Source organism: Camponotus floridanus, unplaced genomic scaffold, assembly GCF_003227725.1.
Source record: "Camponotus floridanus strain SB8 unplaced genomic scaffold, Cflo_v7.5 scaffold112, whole genome shotgun sequence".
Taxonomy (NCBI): domain Eukaryota; kingdom Metazoa; phylum Arthropoda; class Insecta; order Hymenoptera; family Formicidae; genus Camponotus; species Camponotus floridanus.
Window position 1 is genome coordinate 431,661 of NW_020229229.1, and position 13,060 is coordinate 444,720.

At 37.9% G+C, this 13,060-nt stretch overlaps 1 protein-coding gene across 2 annotated transcripts in view; it reads left to right on the forward strand.

Moving 5' to 3' along the window:
- The window catches only part of LOC105249571 (insulin-like growth factor-binding protein complex acid labile subunit), a 193,587-nt gene that overhangs the window by 117,989 nt on the left and 62,538 nt on the right, over positions 1-13,060 (forward strand). For both annotated transcript variants that reach the window (XM_011255132.2, XM_011255133.3), the window contains exon 3: positions 6,159-6,215. In XM_011255132.2, coding sequence (XP_011253434.1) covers positions 6,159-6,215 — 57 coding nt within the window. The remainder of the gene's footprint in view (positions 1-6,158; positions 6,216-13,060) is intronic.

Genomic DNA, 13,060 nt, shown 5'->3' on the forward strand with positions numbered 1-13,060 from the left:
ATTTCCGTTTCTCTCAGTCTTCCGGTTGCTTCGTGTAAAATGCGTCCGGCTGTTTTCGGACTCAACGAAGCGTGTCATACGCTCGACGCATCATTGCCCGTTGCCCTGTATAGAATTTATGATCAAAGAATTGCATCAAAATTTTATCATAATTGACAGTTATCAAAAATGAAATGCAACTTTGTTTCTGCTCTATATTTTAGCGCAATTTTGCGAAATTATATTAGTGGCATTATTTTTATTCGCATTTTTTGCATTCGACAACGATTTTATTCACATCTATTTTAGCACGTAATAATTCAGTTAAATCTTAATATTATTACTGTATACCTGTATTAAAATCGAGTAAATAATTGAAAGATGAATTGAATTATCGAAACACTCCTTCCCCTATAGAAAATACAGTAACCGCGACTGCTTTCCAAACGATCGGGAGAGAATTAATAGATTAAGCTAATGTGAATGGAAGCGAATCGGTGTGCATGATGTTAAGATAAAATCTGATTCAGGCTTCTCGCGCTCGAATCCCATTCATACATGTTTTATCCCGCTCATATAGAGCGCCGGCGATCGCTATTATAATTGGTTACTTATGTGAATTTCATCTCCCTGATCAGGAGAGATCGAGGTCCACCGACAAAAAAACAGAGCTTCGCGCCGATTAATTTCCACCCACCTCTTTCTCTCGTTCATTCTCTACTGCATGTTTATTCGCGCGCGAACGCGCGTGCACGCTTTCGGGTCCGCCGAGGCATATTATACCCGCGACGCCCCTCATCCCCCGGATCGTTCGCCCCCGTTCCATTCCCCGTCCTCCGGCCATCCCCGGCCGTCGTCCCTCGTTCGACGATCCCGAATTCGTTATAACCAGCCGAGAGCCACGCAACCGTAACTTCGCAGGATACGATGTACGCTACAGAGAGCTCGGCTAAATCAAATTTACAAGCTGCTGAGTGTTTCTCTCCCTCCCTTTCCCCCATTCGTGCGCCGTTTTCGTCTCATCCCCCTCGCTCGTCTGCCTCCCCGGGTATCCTCGACCCACCGACGACGTGTTCCGGCTTATGCCGCGGCTGAACCACTATTTTCGTCAGAAGTCATTTAAAAGTTTTTCGTGCCGCCACCGTCTGCGCGCCGAAGTAGACTCTGAATTATTTATTCGGTGCCGGCTGCGCCTGGGCGCACACGCGTCGCGATCGTCGGGGTTACGGTCATTATTTCCCGGCCGATCGCATTATATGCAACCGCGTTGCAGCCACCTTATTCTCCGGTAAGGCGAGATGTAGGAGTCGAGGAACCGAAAACTTTTATGGATATCCGATGGACGTTATATAGCTACCTTCTTTACGTCTTAATCGGCTGAGTGTACGAAGGAGATGTTGTTGCATATTACATAGATGTAAGCTAAGAGAAATATGTCACGCTTTAAAGCGTTTCTCCTCTATGATTAATAGCATTGTGCGTTAACTGAATGATGATATGAATGAGTGAGAAAATCAAAACTAGTCATTCGAAGGATTTGTAGACCCTGTGAAAATATGATTATTAGTCAGATCCATCAAAAGAATGCGTTTTGTATTAATGAAAATTATAAATAAATTAAAGATGCACAAATGTAAAAGGTAGAGAAAATAAAGACAGATTTTATGTATTATATATATATATATATATATATATATATATATATATATATATATATAACTTTATGGAAACATATATAATAATTCTATGGTTTATATGATAATATTTGAATTTGCAAGAAATTGTCCAACTATATAATATTACTGATAATATTAATACATTGTTAAATTAATAATATTACTAAATAATAACATTATTGATAATATATAAAATTACTGGTGGCAAAACCTGATTTATGGCAACAATAATACCAAATATTCCACGAATTGTTGCGCAAAATATGTATCAATTTTAATTTATCATTAATTGCAACATAAATGATTAATTGTAAAAAATTAATTTTAAAAAATGATGTGCGAGAAATAATGTACGAGAATAATGAGCTATGTTATAAATACCAAAAGCACTCTCACAGTTATAAATAACATTATTATATATACGCGATTTTGTATATTTAATAAATTTTGTCTGCCGCTGATATATGATTAAATATATGTTGCGTTAAATATTTTAAACAGATTATATTGAAAAAAAATTACTTATTATAGACGTGTAAAAAATGCGCTGTAATGTGCATTATATGGGAATTTAATTAAAGCAATAGATATTATATACAGCTATTTACCGCACAATACTTTACATCGATGTATTATTAAGAATATTGAACGATATATTTGTAATCGAAAATAATCACATATTATTTGCAATCTCTGATTGAAACTATAATTAATTATCGATCCGTTCCTGTTCATACTTAATGAATTTCTGTTTCACAAATCGTTATTTGAAAAATCTATTGTTAAAATTGATATTTTTGCGCGCGCTATTATTATTTCTTATTTTACTATTAAATAATAGAGCTGTTATATTATTCAATGTATATCAATACGAGACTGATTCGCTTGTTTGTTCTCTCTCATAGGCGAAATAATCAATGTTTCATGCATGAATCATTGTGTTTCCTCAATTAGAGATTATTTGAATATAAAAAATATAAGCGATAGAAATTGATGGATATAATTGTAGAGTTAAATAACTGTCGTTATTTAATTTTAATTAAAATAAAGGATTAATTTTAATAGAATCTTATATAATATGAAAAAGAAAGTTTAATAGTTTAATGATGTGCGTGAATTCATACATCAACTCATGAATTTATGAATCCATTAGAGTGTAATTATAAATTAACTATCTATTTTCTCATAAAGACTTATATTAACTCTGTATAATTGTATTTGAAAAAAATTGCTACTTTAAATGTGGACGATAAATTCGATAATGTTTTAAACGAAAATATCATCGATAATAAATATTGATATCGCATTAAATTGTTTTTTAAATATAATGTGTATTTCATGTTCGCTCTTTCTGGATGCGCAAACGAATAAACCTGAGAGTACGTGCGATTAGCATATATAGCCGCCCGCATTGGATACACCGTGAAGCGTATGCACACGCATGCATATGCATCGCATAGACCGGAATTAGCCTGAAATGTTTAATTGAACGAGCATCATCGACGCGCAAGTCTGTTCGGCGTCGCGATTGATGTATTACACAAACATAGCGCTTATCAAATCGGCGCCCACCTTAATAATATTAGCTGCACAAGCATCGATGGGGAGATGGCGCATTGCCCAATTACTCTTTCGATGGTGGCTGAGTGTTTACTCGATAATTGCAATATACGCGACAAAAATATTTAACATTACGCATATATTTAATTTGTGACTCGCAAATTGTCAATTAATCCTGCGAATTTTAGTTGCGCAAAATGTACGAGGGAAAATAGAAAATCGTCATCAGGAATAATTAAATGAAAATGTATTTTATTCATTACAATACATCCTTTCTTGCAATGTCGTAGAGAGAACACACTTTACGAGTTCCGTATACGCGAGTATACACGCGATGTGCTGCGCGAGAGTGAACGAGAGCAAGAACGGGAAGAACACAGAGAGAGAGAGAGAGAGAGAGAGAGAGAGAGAGAGAAGAAGAAGCAAAAATGCCTACCTGACCTATGATGAATGTTCCGACACCCATCACGGTGCAACGACATCACAGCGCGTCCCTCAAAACAGAGCTACAATGCGGCCTCTCGTAGCCATTATGCTAAAATGCAATCTCCTGATAACCGCAGCCGCACCATCGCGGGGCTTAATCTCACCTATCTGTACAGCCGTCGGGGAACGGAAACAAAATGGGAATGAGAGACCGGTCTGCCTGGCCGGATGATTCGGGATAAAGAGAGCGACATTGGGGATGTAGAAGGGAAGGCGAACGAATAGAGACGGAGAGATAGATAGAGAGAAAGAGAGAGCTACAGCGCGGACAATGGTGGTGGAGACTGGAGAGATACGAAAAGAAATAAATTCCGCAATCGATAAGCGTCCGGTTAAACGTCAAAGCGCGCCGGTGTGGGTAGACGAGGCACTTTCGATCCTTGACAAAAAACACAATCGCCGATATCCAGGGGGATATAAAGCTCGCTTGCTTTGCCTCCCTTTTTCGAACCCGCATCTTTTTTCTTTCCGGCAGAAAGTCGAGTCTATGTCGGAATACACGTTGTAATGCCCGCGATCTCTTTGGACTCGTTTCTCATTCCCTCTCTCTCTCTCTCTCTCTCTTTCTGCGTAGTAGATGGGCTCTGCAATTTTACTACATTGCCGATGGAGATATCCGGGCAAAAATTATTTCCCACTGCGTGAAAAATTGCAATGAAACGTTCCAATTTCCATTAAAATGTTAAGTGTAGCGAATCGTTATCCGCGATTCTCACACAAGATTCACGAATTCATTTTACTTGCCTTTTTCCTTGTATATTTCATAAATATAATCAAAATGGCAGATTTATAGATGTAGCTTATAAACCCCATGTTTTTTATTTCATTTTTTCACATTTAACGTTTCAAATTTAAATACGAGATTCAAATTTATTTAGAGAGTTGAAAAATAAATGCGTCATACGTATGGTTTATTTAAAAGTGATGCAAGTCAAATGTTGGAACGAAATGGTTTCATCCTATTTGTACAGCGAATATAAATGCATTCGTTTAATAATACGTGAATATGTCAAATGTCGATATCGTTAAACGTACCATTGATGTATGCAATATGACTTATTTTTACTTGTTAACATAAAAGTAGATTTGGAAAATCTTAAATCGATGTGGAAATTTATTTGGAAATCTTAAAATTTATAATATAATTACGACTTCTTATGTAAGTCATTTAGATTTTTTATTTTTATTTTCGTCGAAATGAATACTTTATATATCGACGTCGTGACGCAATTCGCTTAATGATCGGCAACCGATCTTCACGACTTAATCAGTGAGGAGAAGAAGTGTTCCTCGTAGTGGCAGCAAAACCGTTCGGCGTTTAGCTCTCTTCCGAGGAGCATTCGGAAAGTTTAGATACCTCTTCGGGATCCTCTTCCAGGCGAGCGAATAAGCAGGCATTAAAGGCTTAGACCGCAGATCGAATTGGAAGTATCTACGTAACATTCCCGCACCTTTCCTTACCATGCTCTTCTTCCCGCAATTCCTTTCTTTCCTTCTCTCTCTACCTCTTGTCTTGTTCGCTCCATTTCTTCGCCATTGCTCTGCAACGAGCGGCCAGGTACGATCGCGCTGGTGTAGGTCGGGATCGAGAATCGTCGAGATCCTCGAACGAATCCGCAAAGCAAAGATTTAGGAGGGGGCCACGTTTAATGGAGGATCATCGTGCGATTTCGTTCGAATTTTGTCAGTGAGATATTCGCCTCGTGACCAGGTCAATCCGGCTCGCTGGTTACAGTTACAGTTTTCTCTTGGTTTTTTTTCAAATCGTGAATAATGTAATGCGGTAGTAGATTGTAGGCGGTAGATGATCGCGTCGCATATGATCGAGGCTTGCGCAAAATTATGCTCTCGCGTTGGTCGGACCAAGCGATGCTTGCCTTTCCATGATATGGTTTAGAACATGACCGTTTCCTGTTTAGCATTTTGCGTGTATACGCGCATACAAGAACAATAGCGCGCTTCCACGGGCAAGCGTACGCTTGAATAAGTAACAACAATCGTAATCTCTGATTATATATTTGTACTGTAGACTGACATTATTCTCTCATTCTGGTATTAGATAAACATTCTATTATTCTGTTACTAGCGTAATTCTGGTATATCGTCAGAAAAAGTCAAAACAAATTTCATCAGGATAAATTAATTGACAGATAAAAGTAATTAGGTCCATAAATATTCTCTCTCTTGTAATGTGATTAATATTTTTAATACAATGCAAAATGTAATATATCATATTGTTGTGTGTTTAGTATGTAATATGCATATATATGTATCTATATGCATGTGCAATGATATACCATTGTTATGCTGGAAAAATTTCAATTTGTCGCTGAAAGCATGCATCTATAATTTTACATTTCAATTTAACATTTTATTCTTCTCTTCCTCTCTTTCTCTCTCGTTTACGATAATTTCAACAATTTTGAGATTAATATGAACTTTTGTATTTTTTCCCAGCATTACCGAGTCGCGAAGCAATCCAAGCTGAATTTCGACATTTCCAGAGCGCATTCGGTGAGTTGATATTTATTTGACCTAATTAATTAGTCCATTAGTCTTAAACGCGCAGTTTTAAAAAGTGGATTAATTTTTTTAATGATATAACATCATATGTACAGCGATAATCTTCATCGAAATTAAAATGGTTTTAAAATGGTTTTATTTCTATCAAATTTTATTGAATGTTTTTTTTTTGCTTATTCAATCTCTTTAAAGTTTTTAATATTAAATATTCAAAAATTTAAGCTCAAAATAAATAGCATGAATCTGTTTTTTCTTTATTATTTTTATATTTTGAAAATTAATCTTTTGATATTCCTGTTACAAAAAATTATTTCACTTTTCCAAGAGAAGTATCGTTCTGTTCGCCAAGTACCTCGTATAAAACTCTTATCGTCCGATGCGTTCGAAAACCTCTCTCCGTGATTACCTGCCGCGGTGTCCTCCTTTCGTATAAGGAACGAGCTTAAAAATCGGAGTCGAGCTTAAAATCACGACCTATAAGCTCGGCCTGTCGTGACAAGGAGCGAGAAACGTAGGAATGGCTGAGATTAAGTATCGAGGATCGTCAAGCTACTCGACCGACTTCGTTCCCCAAAGATGAAAGCGCTCTTAATGGAGTACCATTGTCTGGTTTCGTCCAAGTTTCGTCCCGTGACGTCCCAGGTTCATCCGAGCGATGCTACTCGCTGTTTTATCGCGTTTGGGATTTCGGGTTCGACCACTGCTTACAAGGTAGTCCGCAAGACAAGGGGACTGCTCGAACCGGTGTAATTAATGGCTTCATCAGTTCGCCCGCCGACTAATTAATTCGCCGTCTCGAACGTGTCACTTTCCCGCGAAAACTTCCTCTCGACACTACTCCAATACATGGATTCGAATATTAATCAGCTAAAAGAAAAAAGAAAAAAACTTGTATACGTGTTGTCGAATACAATGATTAAAATATTCGCGTTGGTAAAGATTTTCTCACGTGCTACATGTTACGAACAAATTATCATTTTAATATAAAACTCAAATAGACTGTAAACAATTCAAATTAATAAAAACGCGTACTTTTATTTTTTGAAAATATTATATTGCAAATTATTTTTCTACATCTGAAATTATGCACGTATAAAATATTTTAGAGTTCTGATAGAAGTTTTTTTTTTAAATTCAAATCAAGTTTTTTTGGAAAAAATTTTGAATCCAGAATTTAAATTCTTTGTGCCTTGATATCAAATACTTAAACAAAAGATATTTCTTTCACCTCGGTATATATATTACAATCTGAATTTGAGAGATTTTCATCAATCATTCGTTTAATGTTTTCACGAGAAAAACATCCACATTATTTAATCGCATAATTATTAATTAGTTAGGTGTTTCGATATAAAACGCAAAATATCGGGCATATGTCAGTATTCACGCGAGAGGCGTGATAATTTGTGAAACTCATTAGCACGTTCTCAATCCAATTTAAAATTTCTCTCTCTCTCTCTCTCTCTCTCTCTCACAATCTCACCAAATTTCCTGCCGCTGAGCATATGCGTTATTATGCATTATGCATATGTTTCTAGTCGTGCTCCAATGCATCATTATATCCTAACGACCATGATTCAAAGATATACATCTCAGAGAAATAGAGAGCGAGAGAGAATATATCTGGCAGCTATGAAAGTTAGAAGCAAAATTAGGTTTGAGGAAAACATTGCTTATTCCAATTTTAAAATATGGATATATTTTATACACAAATAATTAAATTTTAAAGATATGAGTAGAAAACGAAATTGTATTCTTGGGAATTAATTTTAAATTGACTTTTTTTTCACAGAATCTTCTTTCTTGTTCTTTTTTTTTAAATATTTAATATTAATAATTTAACACACGCGATACACACAATTATAAAAAATTAATGTGCAACAAAATTACGAGATAAAAAGAAATCGAGATAAAATGCGTTACTATCGATATACATATATTGCTGTATATACTATCGAGCTGATCTTTGTTAAAATTCAGACACTTGGTAGACCGTCGCTCATGCTTGATCCTTAAATTTATCATCGTTCGCTTCGCCTTTTCGGAGACAGTATGTCGATATTTTTTTAAATACGTTCAAGACAAAATCGCGGCGTGTCTTAAAGGAAAATCTACAGTCTTCCTGAAATGAGACGGGGTTCGAGAATGATTCGACAAAGTGGAAAAGGGGATCAACGGGAGGAAGGGGAGGGAGGGGAAGTTACTCGGGAAGGTTACGGTAATCCGCCGAGCTCATCGTGTAATTTCCCATAAGGCGACGGAGGCTTGTACTTCACCGAAAGTTTCGGCAAAGTATATTTTGCCACCCCCCAGTGTCTACGTCGATGCCCCTTCCCGCCTTTCTTCTCATCGTTTACACCCTCTCGAACCTCGAAACCTGTCTACGGCAGACTACAACAATTTTCATTTTTTTCTTCAATCCTATTTCTCTTTCATCTTTAATTTACTGTTTTATTATAAGCCTTTTGCATTTTTTCTCACTTGATTTTAATTTATATATTTTTTTTATTAATTTATTTCCAACGTCCTTTCTCATTTTGTCTGTCCCATCAGGATGAGTTTCGAGTGGTGCAGTTTCGCGCGTGTCGCGAGGCTTAATTAGGCTAATGGATATCCGTAATTGATGCAACGAGACTGTCCACTCGAGTGCTGAATTACGCCTGCCAGCAGCCCTGCCGCGCCGTGATATAATTCGTCCTCTCGGCGAGAAGCCCGTCTGGTCTCGTGAATTTTTCGGGCACGCGCTCGGCAGTAGTCTTAGGATGCATTGTCCAAAATTTATCTTGTCTTGCGAGTTGCAAAAAAATTGCATACAATATAATGAGAGAAAAACGAAAACAATTTCTATCGTGGATTAAACCCAGAGAAAGCAACGTCGACAATTAAAAATTATAAAGCGTTAAAAAGAAGGTAAATAATAATCTTGAGATCCCTCTCTCTCTCGAATTCTTTGATCTCTTTAATCTTTCTCATAGTTATATAAAAGTGAAATAATTTAGAATATTAATTAATCTTCTTACAATTTTCCGTACGACGTAATATGCAAAATGAAATACTGAAATAACAATCCTAGCGAACTTTAGCGAGGAAACTCTATACCGGGAAATATTCCGCGGTCTCAAAAACTCGTATTAAGATTCGCGACAACGAGGAGAGATTAAGATTAACGAGTCTACCGTACGGCGAGTGGAATGGAGCGGAATGAAAAAATATCAACGTGGAAGCGATATTTTCATGTCGATTATCGCATTAATAACGCGCGAGAGATAACGTCGCGCGTTTTATTGTACGTTTCTCATCTCTTTTTTTCCCCGACAGCGGACACGAGCGCGTAAAAATTGCGACACATTTCTCTCTGCTGTACGGACTCGGCGCGAAACCGCCGGCGTTGCGAAAACGCGCGGTCTGAAATATTAAACCGCGCTAAAAGCCTAAAGTTAAACATCGCGCCCGATTAATTACGAAAACATGACTGCGGGCGTAGAAGCGTCGGGACCGCGACTGCTCCTCGGTATCTCTGCGTCGCGTATTTTTCGCGCGAGAGCTCGCCTTCCGTTTCCGACGATGTATCGTGCCAACGAAGGTCGGCGGTGGAAGAATGGCCGAGAGGATAGGACAGAACGGGACACGGGACGACGGTGTATTCGGTTTCGCGAAATGCAACGGAGATGCATTAAAGCGCGCGTTCCTTTGGCCAGGAATATAATGGAATTTCCCGGGAAGAGGAAGCGCGGAGAAGATTAGAGCTGACCGCTGGTCTAAGAGAACGTGCTCGTCCTTTATCCTGATTCGGGGTTCAATTAGAGGACCGCCTTTGATCGAATATCGATACGAGCGAAATATTAATGTCGACGGTTATTACTGGAAGAAATCGCAAACTTGTACAAACTTGATAAAATTTCAATATTGATTAAAATATTACAGACGTCGACTTTAGCTCTCGTTTCATTAAAAGAAATATTTTCTTCTGGATTTTCACACAGTGTTTGAATGCCGATTAAATGATTGATTTAATTTGAATAACTTTAATGGAAAAATTAATAATTTTATCAAAAGTGTCAAAATTCGATGATTTGCAGCCGACAGGGACACTCCATTGCCGAATGTAAAGATACATTGGTAGGTACATTTCCGCGGTACTGGCAATGGGACGTGTTTCGTCGAGCGCGATAAAATGCTGGCGCGGTAGATACGCTCTCTAATGCCGCTACTCGCGAGCAGGAGGAATATAATAGAATCTATGACGCGTAAAGCGCGGCCCCTCGTCTTATTGCGCGCGGCGACAGATAAGCGCACTACACCGTCACCGTTGCTGCCGTCTCTCCTATGCAACGAATAGGCTAAGTCACTCTCTCGGCGGCACTCGCGAAATCGATAACGAGCCTCGCCCGCTTCGCCCTCGTCGTCATGTCGAGGAGACCGACGGGCGAGAAACCGCGTCGTCGAGCTTTCTCGAGACCTGGAATTAACCTTTTTGATATTATAAATTCGCCTTTCATAGAGAAAAGAATACGAAGGGAAAAGGAGCAAAAAATAATATATTCTTTTCGAAAATCGTCGGTTCGTCCGGTTGTTGAAAAGTAGACTTTTTAAGGGAGAGAAAAAACGATTATAAATATTTATTTAAATATATTGGATATAATAATTTTTTATAAATATTTTAATTAACATTTACATTTCTTATAAAAATGTAAATCCACAACTTTGAGTTTCATAAGTACAACGCGGATATTATCTCGTATCTTGCGACAGGAGCTTCTCATTAAATGCAATGTAATAGACAAAACAGTCTCCTTAAGAACTCTTATCTTCGTCCGTAGTCCGCCATTACGAGACGCGAGCATTTGCGGAATTTATTTTTAATCGGATCGCCGCCGACGCGACGGAGGGAGAATAAAAAGATCCTCCTATTGGCCGCGCTTACCCTCTTTTCCTACCCGTTATTTCTGCAACGTTCGAAAATTCCCTGGACTGTGCCGCGGTTACCTATCTAACCGATGGGGGCATGGGGGATAATACTCCCCCCCCCTCTCTTCTCCTCCCAAAGTTTTCCAACATTGTTTATCGCGATGGCCGCGAGAGAATAATCGATTAAGGAGAACCCCCGATCTCGCTCTCTTTTTCCCCATCCCTCTCCCTCGGAAACTTTCGTCCTTCCGGCTAACGCCAAATTACTGGTTTCGCCCGGGCCGCATCTGAATGGAGGCTGACAGCACTTCGCAGCTAACGTGCACTCAACTACTTAATAATGTAACAGTCAGCCAACCACTATGCGCCCATTATGTTTCCATGCACGTTGCACAAGAACCCAGAGGTAACAGCCTGCCGGTGGTTGTAATATAGGATTCACATCCTGTATCGCGTTGCATCGCTGTGTTTGTGTATGGTACCGCATCGAGAGAAGCTAGAGAGGAAGAGAAAAGGGAAAGAACGGGGAGATAGAGAGAGAGGGGGGGAGGGAGGGAAAGGGAAACAGAGAAAGAGAGAGAAATTTATTATGTTCTAGGATAAATCCCTCCAAGAACAAAAAGCAAAGCGCAACTGTTATGTACAATATACAAAAGTGAGTCGGCAGTTATAAGGTAATAATGGAGGATGCAATATGTATCTACATAACAAATAAACGTGCCGGAACAAGAGAATATAAATTAAAGTTATGATAGAAATTATAAAGATTAAATATATCTCTACAGAAAGACGCACAAAAGTTATATAAATTTAAAGAAATTTAATAATTGATCTTCTCTCTCTCTCTCTCTTTATATATACACAGTCGCAATGCTTCAACTAAATATAGATCTGCACAATACATACTGTATATATTGTGTATATTTAATCGAAACATTTTCGAGATAGTCTCGAAACATCTTCATTTTTTAACCTCTCTTTGTGAAAAACGCAAGAAGCGTAAATTCTCTCTGCAAAGCATTCTCTTTTTTCTTCCTTTATATGCTTCTTTCTTTCTACTTTTTCTTATCCGCGAATAAGTTAAGTACACAATGTTCCGTTCGCTTTTCCCAAGCTATTTTTAATCTGTTAAATAATGTGCCGCGATTATTTGCGCGAAGCATTGTACACAGCATATTCGAGAGCCCCGACGTTTACTCCTTCTTAAAACATGCTTTATCAGGTCTTTCCGGCCTTTTTGCAACGTGTACGTGACGTCTCGCGTCTGTCGGCTCTTCTTTGATATCACGGTGTTTGAGATCTCTTTTTTTTTAATCCAGAAAACGCGATATGTTACCTAACAGCGGTTTAAGTTTCGTTTAAAAACTTTGGATAAACGTGACATTGTTGAGAAAACACGACAATAAACGAGTTCACAATGTGTAAATTTAATCGATATATTTTAATCGATATAGCACCTCTTTTTACAGTTTGCTTTTTTAAACTTTGGTCTATTTAATTCACTATTATTAGACAGTCTATTACTCTTATATCAATTAAATTTTTCAGCGCGCTTTTTTTTAATTTTTAATTTTGATTCGATAAGGTTTGCAACATTTAGAACATGAAGTTAAGCTTTTCAATAATGCAAGGTAAAGTCGACATGCTTCTACCTTAGTTGTACTTTAATTATATACGTTCGTGGTACGATAAAGGAGACCAAGGTTATACACACAACCGGGAACAGTTGTCGCGGTGGAAAAGTAGAATAAAACTCTAGATCGCGATCTGTGAACGTGCCAATTTATCCTGATTGCAGTTTCTCTGTATGCAGACTTTAACGTGCATTTATCGCATCTATTTTTCATTCTGTCGTCTTTCCGTTTGGATTGAGACATTACGATACGTACACGGTTGTTAACCGCGGATGATTTTAATATCGAATGAAC